Source organism: Pipra filicauda, unplaced genomic scaffold (assembly GCF_003945595.2).
Source record: "Pipra filicauda isolate LSUMZ 115617 unplaced genomic scaffold, ASM394559v2 scaffold15_size4787011_pilon, whole genome shotgun sequence".
Lineage (NCBI taxonomy): Eukaryota > Metazoa > Chordata > Aves > Passeriformes > Pipridae > Pipra > Pipra filicauda.
In genome coordinates, this window is record NW_024104096.1 from 2,034,539 (window position 1) to 2,053,408 (window position 18,870).

The window sequence follows — 18,870 nt, forward strand, 5'->3', positions numbered from 1 at the left end:
AGACTCAGGAGCTTCTAAACTGAGCACACAGCTACCAGCAAGCAGCATGGCCCCCAGTGCTTCCACCAGGGCAGTCTTCCCCACCGTTTCTCCAGCAGAAGAAAGCTATGCCAAGCCAAGCAGTCGAGTCACCTATGCACTGCAGTCCCCTCACCTGGGCACACAGAGACATCCAGTGACTACCATCTAGGGAGAGACACTTCATCAGCTGCCAAAATTAAACCAGACACGAGATGACCATTCAGTTCTGTGCCCAAAGAGACCAATGTTGGCATTCATATATTATATATTATGCATCTTATAGAAGGAAACTATTTTTAACCCTGCAGACCTGCTGCCATTTCCTCTTCTCACTTGGCTAAAAACGCAGGAAAGCAGCTGACCCGTCCCACCTTTTGCTGAAAGTCAATGAAAACTGATTTTTCATTTTTATAGAACTGCTTATTTAGCAAGACATTTATACCCAACTCTAGAATCCCCCCCACTCCAGATGAAAGCAGCGGCATCTGTGGACCACAAAACCCTGGAACAGATGGAAAGAGTATGGAAGGTGTTATGTGGCTATTGTAACTCCCATCAGCAAGAGGTGGCAGCTTGAGAAACTTGAAAACTTTAATGACCCTGGACCCTGGGTGGATAGAGGCCCTGCAGCTGCAGTTAAATCTTCCCCTTACCTTGCAGAAGTTTGGTGCTCATAGGAGACACAAATTTACCTCAATTATTTTGTATTACTTGAAGTTTTTACCGCATTCAATTGGTGTGATATATAACCATGATCAAAAATAAGTCTAAGTTTTATGGGAAATTATATCTTTTCACATGGAATTCTGTATACTCAGAACTTTGGAATACTGTATTATATTGCAAAATATACATATTTTTCTTACTTGTTTTATATCTAGGACATAGTGCACACATTTCACCAAATCACATTTCAAAATATTTATTGGTCTGCATTTGTACGTAAGCCTTACAACCATAAGAAACATGTTTGCTGCTTCAAGAAATTGACTGATATCTTCTGCACTCTTGTAACTCAGTATAATACCCTGAAATTTAGGTGCAGTGACTAATGCCATGTTCTGATAATTACAGCTGAGGTCATCAGGACAGAGTGCTCTTTTCATGTGAGCTCTACAAGTCTTGTAAGGACAAATGGTAGATTTATCTCACTGGTAAGCATGGGAATATTTCATTTGAGGCTCTGTGCACACACGGAATATAAACCCATGAGAACAGACAGAGCTGCAGCAGCTCTACAGCACAAAGGTATTATGGCAGGGAAGGTCTAGTCTGTTGTCCAGGCTGCAGTGTCTCCTGCACCAGGTACTAGAAGTTCACCCTTTGCTAGAGGCTGAAGTACTTGTATTGCCCAGGAATGCCTCTGGAGTGCCCAGGCCTTCAACAAACCATCACAGTGATATTGCATGAAAACTTAAGAAAAAAGTGCCCACATTTTGGCAAACAGAAGAGTAGTCCTTCTCAAGAAAAATAATTGCTAGCATAATAGGGTGAATCTTCATGTTTCAAACTTTCCTTCTACCATAGCATTTATAATAGACTAGGAGCTGATGTACTAGGCCACCAGACCTGGGACCTCCTGGGCTGCAAACTTACTGGCTCCATCGTAGGCAAATCTCATTTATCTTTCTGAAAAGCCTAGATTTTACCCATATCTTCTTGACAAAACTGGAGAAGTGGGGGTGATAGACGATGCAGTAAGAACTGCAATGGCACACGCCCCACCCAGGGGAGAAAAAGCTCCCAACCAAACAAACTCAATCCTCCCCCCAAAATACGTTTAGCTGCGCGAATGGGCAGGAGGAGAGAGCTTGGGGAAGTGTGGCAGCCCTTCAGAAGTAAGTAAGCTTAATTACTGTAGGGAGCGAGGTTTTAACATGGCTAAAAGTGCAGACAAAATATTTTGCCCTGCTCCAGACGGGACCATAGGAAACCTACGCCCATAGCCAGCCGCAGGGCCCAGGCTGGGCTCCCGAACGGTGGGATAGCTGATGGCTGTTTGTACCCTCCGCTGTTCTCCTTTGGAAATGCTAACTCGGTTATTCAGCTTCTCCTTTGATGTCCTGATAGGTGCTATTAGATAGTCAATTAGGCATCAACGAGATCGATTGTTTCGGAATAGATGCTTTTCTGTTTGAAGTACCTGTGAACGCTAACAGTGCCATCACCCCGCCGCTCCTTTGCCCACGGGAACAATGCGGGCTAACACACAATAAATGACAAATGCTACTGACTCACCCGGCAGCCTCTTCCCTCCCGGCTCACACGCTGCAAGCCCAGATACTCCCATTCAGCGACTGTGGGAGCAAACACTCACTTTGCATTAAAAAAAAAAAACATTATCGGGGAAATATTTCTGTGTTCTTTGCAGAACTAGTAGACAAAGAGCCCAGATAAGTTAAGTTAGCTCGAAACAAACTAGTACTTGAATTTCTATGCACGCCATTGCTACCTTGCCTGAGGACTTGTGACACCTCCACAGTTGTTCAGAATTGTACAGGTAGAATAACTAAGAGCTGAAATAAGAACTAAAGCACTTAACCTGCCTGAATACCAAAGAGACGGTAGGATTAGCTCCCTACTAAGTACTGTTACAGGGTAACACCAGGTCGAAGCCTAGGAGTTTAAGAGACAGCTATAAAGGAAAAGTAGCAAAGTCTACACAAGGAACACGTCGAGACCAAGAGGTCTCTCCTCTTTATTTCTCCCTCCGCTTCGGTGGGATTTATCAAGTTAATTGTCATCTAATTACTTATCAAAGAAAAAGATAATGGGCAGCAATTAGATGTAATGGCCTGACAGTGTGAGATCTCTCTCGATTAGCACACAACACCGAATAACTTCACCTGGTTTTTGAAGAGGTCCCTGGAGCGGCTCCACCGTGTCTGGGAGCTGCGGGGGGGTGATATACCCCGATCCTATTCCCAGTCCCCTGATGGCTGCTCTAGCCAAATTGGGACGGGCGGTACCGTGCGCGGCTGCCGGCGGCTCCCCCACCCCGCGGTGCTAATTCAATCATGTTGCTCCCCCTCCGCTCACGCACTGCAGGGGACAAAGGCTTTGAAGTTAGCGTGCTGGCGATTTCCCCCCCTCCCATTCTCTTTTCCTCCCGGGGGAGCCCAGTTTCCAGGTTATACAGCCTCTTCCTCGAGAACCGTCGGGCCGGGAGTTCCGGCAGTTTCACCCCCAGAAGCATTAAGCTGCTCCTTAAACTGCTCCTCCCCAGCTAATCCACTCAGCCTTTTTGGTTTTTGTTGTGAGTTCCACCCCCCTCCCCATTTGTAGCTGGCTTGCCCACACCGCTTGGTCCTGTCAGAGAGCATTCCGATGCTGGGGTTTATTGTGATGTGACACAAACTGGGGGGCTGCTCCCCACTGTGCTGGTGGGGCGGCTCGGAGGTTGCTGCGGGGGTGTTCGGCGGGTGCGGTGCGGGAGGAGCCAGACTATTCCGATCTCTTGCGAGGGGCTGCGAGAGGGCAGAGGGCCTGCGCTGACACCAGCGCCCCTTTATTGCTGCCAGGAATAAAACACAGTGGATGAGAAATTCAAACAAGCAGGAATAAAGCACGAAGTTTGACTTTCTTTCTCCAAGATAAAAGGAAAATCTTGCATTCATGTTTTAGTGCGAGAATTGGACCACTTTAGCAAAAAAATAAATAATTTCACGTATAGTTTTCTAGACCACTGGAATGTAGTAGTTACCTTCTAGAGAAAGCTGACTTTTGCAGGTGGAAGAGGAATTATGCGGTTATTCGGAGGAATCCGCTAGTACTAGGCACTCAGCCAAGTGAGCATCACCTCTTGAATTCATTTGAGCAATTGCCGGGAAACGGAGCAATATTTGCAAGCTAGCGCTGCCAAAACACTGGTGAGGCATTTCAAGTGCTTGCTAAGTATACATGTGGCCAAGGAGTCATTATGTTAAGTGACCATTAGCACTCTTTCAGAGACCGGCTTCTGTCTCTCCAGCCGTTCTGCAGCTCGTACGCCCAGAGATAGGTCACCCCGTTAGTGCCACTAAGCAGCCCTCGCCCCTGGCACGAAACGCACCAGCCTCAGCCGGGACACGGGGAGCCGCATACACCCACCCCGCACGCAGAACCACCACCTCCGAGACTGCCCCGTGGTCGGTGCAGCTTGGCCGCACAGCCCCGCCTGTCCCGGCGTGGACCCCACCATCCCCGTGGGCTTAAATCATGGCAAGGATCGCAGCACTAAGTGTTGCTCCGAGCAGCTCCCATTGTCTCTTGTCTTGCTCTTAACTTTCGCACGGAGGGGAAACTGTTCCCCCGCTCGGTCGAGCCGAGCTCGGGGGCGAGCGGGTGCAGCCCGGGGCCGGCTCCGCACCTCTGCCCCTTCGGACGGGCCAGACTGACCCGGGACTGCAGCGGTGCCGGGGGCCGGGAGGGCAGATCCGGGGGATGAGGGCCCAGACAGAGCTGCCCCAGAAGACGTCTTACTGGGAACACTTGGGGACTCGATAAAGTGTGCTCCTGCCTCTCCCTCATTACCCTTAGGTTGGGGAGACGGCGACACCCCTCCTCCCCCGCACGATCCCTGTCCCCACGGAAACAGTTCCACTCCGCAGGTGGGAGCACTTTGTTCTCCCCCTCTCCTCCTGAGTCCTTTCATCTGTCTCTCACTTTCCCCAGGCCCAGCTGCGGTGCTGCCCGTTCCCACTTTCCTTTCACCCTCTCCCCATTTGGTCCGGGGTTGGGGTGCTCCCGCAACGCTGCAGGTAGTCCCGGTCCCCGTCGGTCCCTTCAGAGCTCCCTCCCTTCGCCCCCCAGACCGCCGCTCTCGCCTCTGAGAGCACGAGGAACTATTACTGTTCCTTTCGTACGGGGTGAGCGGAGCATTTGGAGTAGAGACGGGGTTCTCCACTGTGGCCATACAAGATTATAAAGGGAACACCTAACCCTTCAATTATGCTCTTGAAAACGGAATAGCCACATCGACTCTCACGCTTAACACTTTTTTAAAAGTAAATTATATATTTATTGGCCTTGACTATATTGGTATTTTAAAAGTCATTGCTTTAGAGCAAGAGGAAAATATTCACCATTTTAGACCTTTCTGGAGACATTCCAGTTTCCTAATGACATTTGAAGGAGTCTGAGAGATTTCTTCGAATAAATAAGAGTTTAGTAATACCTGACTTCGAGAAATAAGCCTCCATTGAATGGGAATTTTAATCAATTGCAAACAAATAGTAGTATCTCAAAAGGCTAGAAAAATACAGCACGGATTACAAAATAATTAATGAGACTTCTAAATGTGTCTGCAAAACCCGCTGCCCGCAGCGGGTTGCTTTTTACTAGACAAATGTACTCAAGTGGCAGATTGGACCCTGTACACAAAAGAAAAGAGGCGTTTTCAAGGATACTGACAGAGAACCTTCAGAGACCATTCATTACAGAAACCCAGATTACAAATGTACTGGAAATCTTTCAATAATCCCTGAAATCACCTCTAAAGTGGAAATATTTTTTGCTCTTTTCATGTTAGTTGACAATTGACTTTGAAAGATTTATGTCAACTTGCATGAGTCAAGGATCACTTACTTCTCAGAGCCCTTTCTCTGGCCTGAAATCAGGCCATTTTGACCATAAGTTTACTAGAACATTATTCAAATTTTAAAAGTGCACAGCACAGTGGGAAGGAATTTTACTGCCACTTACAGAAAAGAGCACTGGAATGCTAAATTTCTTTTGATCATCACTCTCATACCCCATTACCTGCATGTGAGATGATGAGATACTATTTTGTAGATTAGAAATTTCAAGATCCTTTCCATGATCTGTTTAGGCAAGATGTTCTTACTAACCTACTGAGGCTGCACGTGAAAGCATGAAGATATATCATCATACTTATTTAGAAAGCAACTTTTTACATCTCAAGATACTACAAATATGTTTTTTAAGGATCTCCAACAAAAACATCTGTTCCACTGCTATAGCAAGCCCAATATTAAGTAACAGGTGTATCCACATATTTGGTTAAAGGCACAGTCCCATGACAGAAAATCCCATCTAGGAAGTAGCTGAAGGGGTTGGATACCTGTTTTAGAAGGCAGGGGGAAATTCACACTTTTTTGCACTCATGCTCAGTAAATTGCAGAGGGTCAGAACAAATCTAGATAATGAGGAGTCTATGCTTCCTTTAATGAAGAGGAGCTTTCTTTTGGAGCAGAATGAACAGCTCTACAATCCCTGTGGAAGGAATTCACATGAAAGCTGGAAAAAAAATAGGTTTATTAAAGGATTCCATTTATATTAGTGTTTGTCCCACTCTGTTTCTATTTTATAGTTGCCTATAAATGCAGAGGCCTGAAGTCCATAGTCCAGTTTGTCCAGCATGTCTTTGTTAAATGTTTTGTTCAGTGCTGCATCATAACTCCGCCAGGCAGTTACAGACAAGGGCAACCCAAATATCTATCAGTAGTGCAAATCCTCTTTAGTCATAGTCCATATCAGAGGGTCAGACACCCAGCAAGAAAGCTCTGGGATCCCTGTACCCCACAAAGCAGGGTGCCGCCCAAAAGCCTACTGGCTGTGTTCTGCAGGCCCTGCTGAGGTCCAGGGCGGGTGCCGGCAGAGCCGCCAAGGTGAAGCCCTCAGAGGCGGCCCCTTGCCGGGGCAGAGGTGGTGGTCGGGCCACGTATGCGAGAGGCAAGGGCACCACACCGCCCTGAGGTCCGTAAGGGAGAGGGGGGCTGCAGAATGGCTCCGTCCTCAACTCCTGCAGCTGCCGCTTGAGCTTCATCCGGCGGTTCTGAAACCAAGTCTTGATCTGGGGGAAAAGCAAAGGGGGGGGAGGAAAAAAGGTGAGGTTACAACGGCACGCAGCTTGTTCTTTATCTTGTTATTTTTCAGAACTACGCTGTCGTTATTCACTAAGACCACGGCACAGCCAGTACCCCCCGCGCTCACCTGCACCTCGGAGAGGCGCATCCTGCCCGCCAGCTGCCGGCGCTCGGCGGCTCCCAGGTACTGCTGCCGCTGGAAGGAGCTCTCCAGGGTGCTGATCTGCTCGGCGCTGAACGCCGTGCGCAGCCGCCGCCCGCCGCGGCCGCCGGGCTCCTCGGGGCCCGAGCACTCGGGACCGTCCTCAGGCACGGGCTGCCCCGCTCCCGACGGCCGCCCGTCTGCTCCTGAGAACAGGGGAGAAGGAGGAAAGGGTCAGCCACGCCCGGGAACCGCGTAGGGAATCGCCCGACTCCTTTGCCACAGCGAAGTGGTGCCTTCCCGGGGCCCCGGGGGGGTCCAGGCCCGCCCGCCCTCCTCCCCCGGCGCGGGAGCTCCAGGACGCCCCGACGGCCGCGGACACGCGGTTACCTGCAGCGGGAGTGGCCTCCACGCGCTCCCTGCTCCTGCCGCTTCTCCCGGCCCGCGGCCCGGCAGACTGCTCCCGGCTCCGCTCGCTCGAGCCGGGGCTGGAGCCAGAGCCAGGGCTGGAACCAGAGCCGGGCCGGTGGCCCGCGGAGGATGCTCGATGCGGAGAGCCCTCGGTGGGGCTCTTGAGAGCCTGGCTGCTCTGGGACAACCATTCGACGGAGAAAGGGGCCTTGGTCATCCTGCCTTGTTTCAGAGATGCCGGGAAGGAGGGTGTCGGAGAGCGCGCGCCCCTACTTTATACCTCAACTCCCGGAGGAAAACGTTGTTTGTGTAAATACACATCAAAGGGCCAGATAAGTATCATCTAATTGCGATCAGTCCTCTCCCCCAACAAAAGATATCGTTCACACATTGCCTCAGCTCGTGGAGGCTCGGCTCCGCCGTGTCTGCCCCTGAGGAGTTCACTCCGCCATCAGTGATTTACAGCTCTTGTTACATCCTATCCCCATGCAAATGGCATTTATGGAGCTGAGCGGCCTCAAACGGCGCTGGGGAACTTTTGGGGCAGTTTTTTACTGCAGGGTAACCACGAATTCTCTCTCCTTTTCACCCTCCCCTCCCATACAAGAACTGGTGTGGAACTTCCACACCATTGATAATTCCTATCATGCCCCTGCTTGATATCACTCTGCCTCCAGAAACCATGACTGATTTGTCTGTCCTTGTTCTTGCCTCTACCACCTGCACACAAACCCAGCGCTCTATTGTCCCTTTACCCTGGGACTGGCCCTGTTATTCTGCCACTCCTGCTGCATTTCTCATCGGTAACAGTTACTGTAACCATGCTTCTAGATATTTCTTAGACTGACAGACAGAGGTTTGGAGACTGAAACCATCATACCTGATATATGTCTAAATCTTCCAATTTATTCAGTTTTAATCTTATAAGAGATATATTTTTCCTTATATTAATCCAGTAAAAAGTTTTATTCAAACCTCTTTGTCTATCTTTTCCTAAAACAAACATTTCAACCTCTTGTCCACTCCAGATGTAGTAGCTACATCCATTCATCGTGAAATCCTACAGGTTTTTGTTTACCAGAAAATTGTTTCATTGAATCATATTCAAGTTTGACTTCTGAACACGTTTTAAGCTCTGTCTTTCCTTGGCTGTTCATCCTCATGGCATACTCTGAGTCCTGCTCTGCTCTACCAGTGATGACACTGTTCAGGAGTTTGTCTCTAACCAAATAAAAATAGAAACATGATTGTCACCTTTATTTAAAGGTGTCTAATAACCGATTTAGAACCACAACCATGCATGACCAGAGCCCTCCCAGAGCCCTCCCAGAGCCCTTTGTTTCTGGCCTGTGTAGGTAGGGATCGACATTGCACCATGCACTGCAGCAGCAGCCTGAGCCCACTAAACAAGCTTCCTGCAGGAAACTGAGGCAACTGGTATAAACATGTCTAAATAAACATTCAAGCCTTAATATCTCCCATACATGTTATCTACTTAAAGAAGTCCACAAACATCTCTAGCATGGACAAAGCCCTGCAGGATATATATATATATGTATATATATTTGTGGTTTTTTTCACCATATGAAGGTGTTAGATATCTAATGACTTGAAATCTCATCCATATATCCTTCCCAAGCATTTTTTATATTAACAATGAAAAGTTTAGAATGTTTACTTGAGCAAATTGTTCAAGATTGCTTTTAAATTTCCTCTATTTTATAACACCTCCCCCCACACCTGTCTTCCCCCTCCCCACCTCAAATATTCCAAGCACGGGTTATTTCTTAACTATTATTTTCATTAGGTAAATGTGAAGACTACCCCCACCACAAACCTGAGCAAATGTTTTAAAATACCAGAACTTCTGAGCATTAGACAATTCTGTTGGCAACATATTTCATAGAGCAGACCAAGCAGGCGTGCGATGGAGAGGAGACATAGAGGAATCTGCTCTGTTCACTCAATTACTAAATGACAAGTCCCTTGAGTCAGCTGTACTTAACACGTGGCCTGGCAGCAACCTCTCCAGTCAGTATTGGGAATACCAGTGCCACTGCCTGCTTGCAGAATCCTGGCAAGCCTTCCCAGCAGTCAGGCAAAATGCCATTACCAAGGACTAAACTCTCATGAATGTCAGAAAAAGGAAGTGTAACTTTTCTGCAAGCTTCCTGCTCAATATAAATCTTTCTGATTACTTTAACAGCATTCTGCATCACAGATGGGGTAAAATCCTGTCCTAATGAGATCAATACCTCCCATGTGCCTGGAATTATTTCCATTCTTAGTATCTACAGAATATTATACATAACTATAAATAATATACTTACATGCTACTTACATTCTTATGTATGTTATATATAACTAAACAAATATTTTTTTAAAGTATGAAAGAGTCTATCTCCATTATGTCAACAAAGAAGGACACTTGGAAAGCTGTTGTATAGGACAAAAAGAATACATGACCTATGATGGAGCTCTAAAAAAGAGAAAATCTTGAGTTTTAGCATCCACTGATACATCTGCCTTTACATATTTTAAAACATTTTTATCATCTGAGCTGCAAATTACGTCTTTATACACTGCTGGTTTATTAATTGCATTGTATTAAAGCAAATGGCACTGCAGAAAGATGGTGTCATATGCTGAGCTCCCAGAGCCACAAACTGATCACACTGTGACAAGGTTAAACCAAATCTCATTTCCATTACACATAAAATGTACAAATATCCTGGATAGATGGCAGATGACTTCTGAATGAAATGACTGCTACAACATTTAACAGATGCTAGTTTAATTTTATCTGAAATTCTTAAGCTGCCTTCTTTCTGTTTCTATTATTCATTAGATGCTTGTTTGAAAACCTTCTGCTAAACTGTGATTCAGAAATACCATGTTTAAAATCAAGTGATATTACCAATGAGATGAAAACCTGCTCACACTAATGAAATTCGTCAGAGTAGAGATCAGGAACAGATAGTGGCTTTTACTCTGCAACTATAGGGAGGCAGAGACAAAGAGCTCAGACATACCAACATGATTGCCACTAGCAGGAGTCTGAAGATCCATTTACCGTAGTAGATAATGGCAATACTTTATGCAGATGTTTGCAGAATACACAGATGCCCTCTTTGTGGAGTCAGCACCTTCCTGTTCAGCTTTGAAGAAATGTGTACACACAACGCTTGTTTTGTGCTGAGGAGGTTCTGCAGAACTACCTAGTACTGCTTGGATGCCGACTAGGTAGTTGATAATAGAAATATTTTGGGATAACAGCTTGGCCTTTGAGAATTAATTGCTGCTCCACATCTTCCAGCCCAAAGCTCGGCTCTGCCCTAGTAAGCCAGTTCAGAGCCCTGCAGAGGGGCAGGATTGTGCTGAGATATTCCTTCTCTACTGAAGCTATGAGGGAACTGAAGAGAGAGTAGTCAAGGGTTGCCAAGTACCTTAAGTTCCCCACAGATACTGGAGAAAACTGCTACCACTTGGCTTTGCTGCAGTGGGGGTACACAAGATCAAAGGAAGGGACTGTCATTTTGTACCAGCAGATGACCCTTTACCGTAACAGTGGAGGGTCCTGGGAGACCAGATTAGAGTGAATCTGTGGTCCTCTGGAGTAGCTAGATAGTGAAGCAACTCAAAGATTAAAAAAAAGGCAGTTTATGTCACACAGGAAGATGTGTGTTCACCAGTGGACATGCAGATTTCCTGGGAAGGCCTGCCGGGGAAGCAAGGGCTGCTGGCATCTACTGTACAATAGAGTCTTTGCCTTGATGTGTTTATCCAACCATTCCATTGCTGAGTAATCATTATTTAGGACTTAAAAGCACTAAAAACAATGGTTAGAAGCCATTTGTATTATCAATTATTATAATCTTTCCTCTTTGACAAGAATAAGAACTATTTTTCCATGAGGAATTTAAAGACCATATGCACAGAAATACCACGAGGGCCTGAAATAAACATAGTGACAATGCATAGATGAAAATTAAATGTTTCATCATGTTCAGAATTGATCTAAATCAACACAGCACCCAAAATGCCAAGAGCTCCCATGGCTCCTTAACACAAGGCTGCCACCAGCAGCTAAGCAGAATCAGTGAAATGTTTTAAAAAGATATACATTCTGTAGAGATGCTGCAAATATTAATAAGCATATGAGGCTTTTAACGGTTCCTTACCCATATTTAAACTTATCAAAAAATTAAAATTCAATATAAATCAGGACTACATTTAAAACATGTACGGCTGTTGGTAGAGAAGCAAGCTTCAGCACCAGATGTATTTATTTATTTATTATTCATTTATTATTAGACAAACTATTATAGTTTCAGGAATGTAAATCCTTCTTCAGCACTCATCGCTATCATATTGCCATCGAGAGAGATCTCTATGGACACTGCTCAAACAAAACTACTCAGAAGTCTGTAGTTGGTTTAATTCTGTCTAGAGTAGTAATTAGACTTTAAAAACTATTATTTGAAAGGAAGCAGCATGAAAAGGGGCTTTAGAAATGGTTTTATTTTCCAAAGTAGATAGGTATTAATTGTTAGATGCATAAATATGCTTTAGGATCTGGGTTGTTTTAAAAATATGAATTATCTAGAGATTTGAGATGCATTTAGAAGGAATAATGTGCATATGCAAATTCACATAAATCCCACTGGTTTGAGTAACTGTTCAGAACATTCAAACTAACAATCTGATTAAGAGCACAAAATGTCACACTTGAAATCTTTTCAAAACCTAACAGGCTAATTTCACATTTTACATCAAGGTCTTTTTCTTTGTCAGTCTGCTGAAGGATATTTTTTTTCATGATGGTTACTTCTAAAGTTACATTGAACAACATAGAAAAGTAAGAATGCATTAAATCAGAAATTTTTCATTACATTCATGTTTCCCACAAATACTTTCTAAAGAAATTTAGCAACACTGACCAAAGCATTTATCATTCTTGAAAGTAATTTTTCACTTCCAGCTATTAAAGAATGAATCATTTTCCCCCTTGATTTTAGAATTAGCATTTGAGCATGATGAGTCAGTCAGCAGGAGAATGAGCTATCACAGCGGGCAGCCTTGGGTCATCTATCACCCTTTGTGCCCATCCTGGTTTATGCCATACAATGCAGCTTTGAAATGCATTGGTCCCAGCAGTGAAAATGTTTCACTGACTCTCCCTTCCTTTAACTTACACCTAATATAAATCAGGTCTTTGTACTGCTCCAAAACCAGTCTGTTCAAATTAAACGGAAATAAATGTTACCTTTTTTTTTTCCTGACTTCAAGGCTCTTCTCCATTTCTCATTTCTAGCTATTTTCCCCCTTCTGTATTCCTCACTATACACCATTTCTTCCTATTTTCTTTATTCCAGTCACTTTCATCAAGCATCCTGCAAATGTTGCTATTGGCTGAAGAAGAGAATAACTTTGGCAGGATACATAACTGTAGCATCAGAGCATAAATGACAGTAAGTCTGCCTTCACTGTATACCAAACATGCACAGACATGTCCTGACATCCCCTCTCAGTTTACTGATAAGGGAAAACCTGGGCTTAGCAGGTGAGGACAGGAATGTAATTAGGTAAGATGCTTAACACTGCCCCTGTAACCCGCGATTTGACGTCCAAGTTTACTCCAAGCAATGCAGCGTACATCTTTTGCCAGGTTTTACAGGAATGAGTGCATTACACATGGATAGAGGGTAACTGAGATATAAAATTATGAAGCTGTGTTTGCGTGTTCTCTAAAAGATTAAAGGGAGCAGTTGAATGCCGAATGCAAATACATGTTCGTTTTAAAACACATTTAAAAAAAAAAAAAAAAACCAAACAAAAAACCCTGCCTTTTTGTGTTTGGATGTTTCTAATGGGCAGACGTCCGGAAGACCGTTTTTCACGTTACCTTTGCTCACAGTGCGCGACACGTACATCTAAAAGTCTGCAAAGGGTCTCTTGTGCCACCTCCTGGTTATATTGAGACTTCACATCCAGGAAATTACTACATAAAGGAAGGGAAAAGTTGTAGAAATTTAGCTGAGGCAGTGACAGAATCCTAGAACCATTTAGGTTGGAAAAAACCTTTAAGATCATCGAGTTCAGCCATTAACCCAGCACTGCCAAGTCCACCACTAAACCACGTCCCTAAGTGCCACATATACACATGAACACTCCAGGGATGGTGACTCTGTTCTCAGCAGCTGACTCCCTCAACACATGGATGTGCACAGCAGGCTTGAACTCTAACCCCTCTGCTGCTTTTAGCATGAATCATTTATGCAAGTAAAACCTTGAAGATTAAAGTGACTGGAATACAATTAAATTAATAAGCAAATTAATAGCATTCCCTGATTGCAGCTAAGTATTTGAATGTGTACCAATTTACTTTACTGAGACACACAGGACTGAAGATCTCTACTGAGTCCCTCTCCCTTCACAGGGACAGGAACAAGTGGGCCTGTGCACTTACGACAGTTTTATCTCATCTGTTCTTACAAACTTACAGGAAAAGGGATCCTACAGGTGCGTTACAGAAGGGTAACCTATTCCAGTGCTTCACGTGAAGCTTTCCAATGTAAAACCTGACACAGAATCACCTTTGCTTCAAATCTAATAGTGCTTGACTTAAACTTCACAGAACATGAAAAAAACCCTCACTCTGCAACTACTACAGCTTTTTACAGCAACATTTCATATTCACAGTTCTGCTCAATCTAATCTTGTCTGTATAAGTCCAGTTCTTTCAGTCTTTCTCATTTCATGTTTCTAAACATATATTTTTTTGTGGTCCTCTTTTCTTTCATTTTGCCTGTATGTATCTTAGGTGCAGTGTGTAAATGGTAAAGTATTCCTGCTGATGCTTCACTAGCGCCAAACAGAGCAAAATTTTCTGTCATATAGCTCACTATAGCTCTTGTGTAGTACACCTCAGGTCTTCTACTGCTCCCCCCCATCCTTCCTCTTTTTTTCCTTTTTGAAAACTGTACACAGGGGTTCATATTCAGCTTGTGAACTATTATGGTTCCCAGAGATTTTTTCTGAAGCTCTGTAGTTAGTTTTCATTTAATATTTATTGTTCAAAAATGTAAGACAAAGCTTAAATTGAAACCATTATCATGATTATTGTGAGGTCTAATCTTGTATATTGTGTAAGTGCGCTTTCCATCCCACCTTGTGTTTCAACAGTAAAATTCACAGACACAACTGATCCAGGTCCTACGCATAATAATGCAGAGTAAAGCGTGAGAAAACTTTACAGTAACCTCAGACAGGTTGCCTCCCTCATCAGAGTACGTATAGTCCCAAGCAGGTTTTATCCTGTTGTTACTGTAACCTATGATAACTTGTTTCTGAGTGTGTTGAGAACCAAGTACGTTTTACCTCGTTACAGTGAGCCAGGACAGTTTACTTCCCCCACATCTGCATGGCTGCCAAGCTGTAGAACATCTGTGGATCTTGGAATTCAGACAGCAGCACCTGCATTACACCAGTTAGCTAATGAGCAAAACAGGACATCGCATCTGTACGAAATGTCAATCAGTGCGGGTTTCATTACTCACTTCTGCAGGGCTTTCCCTCGAGCTTCACTCCTTAGCAGGACTGCAACGCATTGGGCCCCCACTTGATTAGTGCTGGGGCCCCAGGATTCCCACTGTGGGAATGCTACACTTTTGATAAAGCCAAAGCTTTCACTTATTAGTATTGTGCCTTGTCCCTGAGGGATCTGTACCTGCTTTTCACTTGTAACATATGGGTAGTCCTACCCCCCCTCAATTTACTTTCACAATTTAACAAACACTGGTAATTACCCCTTGAAATGATGTATTAACTAGTTTGTGTATTCACCTTAGAATCCCATCACCTGAATCTTAGCAACCTAATACATAATCAGCTCAGAAGGATCTGTTGTCAAGGCATTTATTGATTTCAACATACAATATACTGGTTTTATCTATTGGGACAGTTACCCTGACAAAGGGGACCATTAGGTTATTTAAAAATTACTTTGTGGGCAAATGCATGTCAGCCTTTTAAATTAGTCTCTATGCTTGCAGATTTTTAGACAGCTTTTTCAGTAACTCTTCGAGTATCAAAGTTTGGTTGATTCTCTGTCATTATCTTGCCTTTCCACTCATTCTTGTGCTCTTGCCCACTTTTAAAAAACAGTATTATTTTCTGGTTCCCTGGCACTCACTCATTCTTCCTCAATCAAAACCACAATAATTTCAATATTATTTCAATTTTCCTCCTTAGTATTATATAATAGATTTAACCAGAAGTTAATGTTCTAATACATCTAATTAGCTTGATAATCTCCCATTCTGACCTGCAGTCCTGGTTAACTTTGATCTTGATAGGCATTGTTCAGAGGGTAGGGCAGTGAAACAGCAGGCACTTCAGCCTTTTGCACTATCTGATACTTATTCACCTCTCCCAGTAAGCAGAGTTCTTATTGAATAATAGAAAATATTTAAAAATTCATTTTAATTGTTTTGCTTTTCCCTTGCTGACAAAAGCATTGTCTGTCCAGTTTTCTTCCTAACCTGCTGTGCTCTTCTTTTATATCTATTCTTGACAATGCAGCCTTCTTGTTCCTCCTTTTTCAGTATATTTTTTTGTCATTGATGAGTCCCTAATGCAGCCACAGTTTTCTCTCCTTTGCATGAGGATAGACAGTTGTTATACTTAAATTATGGCCTGTTTTAGAGACATCTTTTTAGAAACTCTCATCTCTCTTTAATTTTTCTTTGCCATTCAATTCCTCCCCCAGGACCTCATGTACCAATTCCTTGAGTTTGTTGAAGTTTGCTCTTTTGAAGCCCAGTGTTATTATTCTGCTTCTTTCATCCCTTTCTTTCCCTTTGAATCATGAACTCTGTTGTCTCATGGTAACTTTCATCTTGATTGCTTTCCACATTCAGATTTTCAACTAGTTTAACTATTAAACACTGTAAAATCTTAAATAGTAAGACTATTCCCCATGGTTCCAGCATGGTTCCAGTTATATCTAAACTGTGCTCACACCAGGCTCAGAGCAAATCACATCCTGGCTGTCATCAGAGGGATAAGCAGGTGGTAGGGGTAGGGGTGTGAGCACAGAGTATTCAGTATGTCCATTGGTCTGGAGAAAAAAAGAATCAGGGACACTTCAAAATACATCATCCTTGCAATTTTAAATGCAGCCTAAGATATTCAGTATTTCATCAGCTATGTCACCTTATGTGTTTGGCAATCTATTGAGTTCCCCACATCCTTCTCTAGGTTTCAGTCTTTTGGTCAATTATCTTTTATTTAAATAAACTAATTCAGGGGATTTTGTATCCCAACGATGTTCTTTAACAGAATCATTCAACCTCTGACTTGCAGTTTACCTTTGTGGAGAAAAGTTATTTGCTAATGTCTGTGGATCTATATACTCATCTCAGGAGTCATCTGTCCTTTTTCAGCCTTTTATTTTCAAGTCCTTTGCCCTTTCCCTTCCTTGCATCAGGAAACAGAGAATTAGGAGATACCTCAAGGGGATATCAAGACACTGCTTCCCCAGTATAAGTGACTTTATTCTTTACCCTCCCTTTTCCACAAAAAACCTGAATAATCCTAGTCTATGTTTGTGCAGCTGATTATCCCAGAATTTTGCATATATCTGTGTAACATGCCTTATTTTATTGTGTGTCATTATTCCAAGTTGTCAAGATAATTTGAAAATTTAATCACATTCTTAAGCTTGCCTGCAGAGGTCCACACAACCTTGCATTTTTGTAACAAGCCACTGTCAGCCATTCTGTTGTTATCCAAAAAAAGGTGGATCTGTCATTTAAGCACCTTCTTTTTTTTTCCTAGACCTGTTCTACTACCCTGTTTGCAAAAAAAAAAAAAAGTATTGAGTATCTGTTACTTAGGTGAATAATTTACTCCTGTTACTGTTTATGAGTTTTATCAGATATGACAACAAATAAACATCTATTTGCAGAGATTTTAATTATGACTGTGATGCTTAGGCTCACCCATGCCCAGTCAAGCTTTCCAAATTATGTCTCTCTGGTAACAGCAACTGAAATTGTCCAGTACTCTGAACTGAATTCTACCAGTTTAAAACATAGTATCTATTTTAGTGTCTAAATCCACTGTGTATGAAATCTACATAATGTCAACATCAGAATGAGACCAACCTTAGCATAAGAATAAGAATTAAATTAAATAATCTTACAGCTAAGACACAGGACAGGTTTACAAGACAATAATTAAACTCCTGCCTTTTAGGCAAGTTACAAAAGCATCATTTACATCAGACTAAAAAAGAATAAATAGAATGATGCAAAGACCAGATCCTAGACTAGATTACTGCAATGGCCTGATGTAATGTGGCAACTGCCAATTCCACTTGCATGTGAGACACTGAACTATCACTATTATTTTAAGCTGCACACTAAAATAATGCCAGGCTGAAGCTGTCCTGCAATACTTTCAGATCGTTTACAAAGAACCTTCACATAATAGCTAAAAGCCTTCTTCAAACATAGAAGGAACTAAAGAGCTTCTCTCTCTGCAAAGGGAGAGGAGACAATTCTGCAAATTAAAGTTTCTAATCTTACAGGGGTTGTTGTCACTCATTGATAGATTAAAACCAGTCACATTAACATGTTCTTCAAACTTTTTGCTGCAGGAATTTTTAAGTAGAAACTTGAAAGGTGAAATTGTTCATTCTCACATGTACTTTAGAGGGTTATCAGAGTACGAAATCACATAAACTCCCCCAATGGAATATTCCACCACAAATTAGTAATTTATTGGTACTTAAAATTATTACAAGACCTCTTGGGGGAAAAAAAAACCCAAACCACTTTTATAATGCAAATTGTAGTGGGAGGCAGTGTTAAAATGACTGTCTGAAAATTTCTTGCATTTATAGTAAACTTAATGAAGGCAAAAACATTTATAGGTGAAGAATATCTGTTAATAAGGCAAATCCCAAAGAGGACCACTCAATTAAGCTTGATTTACAGGACTTTAGTTTTCAAATATTGTTCAAGTCTGAATTTCCAATGCTTTGAGGGTCCTTCAAAGCTCAACATCATTTAAAAATAATTATTTATAAAGCATGTTCTGAGAAAAAAAGACTTTCAGGAAAAAAAAAGGAAAAGTTAGCTCTAAACAGAACACAACGTGGAATTTAAACAAGGTTATGCTTTGGATTGTATTTATGAGGGAGAAAACCAGTCTATCTGCACTCTTTCCTTTATCAGAATATCAAGGATTGAAACAGTCAACCATACGTTTAACACTGAAAAATTGTTGGCTTCTCCTGCTTTCCAACTGTAGCTTATTTATTTTTTTAATATACAAACAGATTTCCTCAAGTATTAAATCTTTGCAAATCACATACAGTACTCACAGAAGTGATGAGTCTCAGCAATGCTTATGAAACCAATCCAATACATAACGCAAAGTCTAGAAGTGGTTGGAAGTTTTCCACAGAAAGAAATTTGTCAG

At 42.9% G+C, this 18,870-nt stretch overlaps 1 protein-coding gene across 1 annotated transcript; it reads right to left on the minus strand.

The window, feature by feature from the left end:
* Positions 1-6,259: 6,259 nt before the first annotated feature.
* Positions 6,260-16,356, minus strand: LOC113982561 (homeobox protein HMX2-like). Its single transcript, XM_027710924.2, is given in 5 exon segments — positions 6,260-6,814; positions 6,955-7,182; positions 7,184-7,220; positions 7,222-12,792; positions 13,286-16,356. Coding segments are annotated over 4 exon segments (927 nt in total). The 5' UTR covers positions 7,572-12,792; positions 13,286-16,356; the 3' UTR covers positions 6,260-6,502.
* Positions 16,357-18,870: the final 2,514 nt, after the last annotated feature.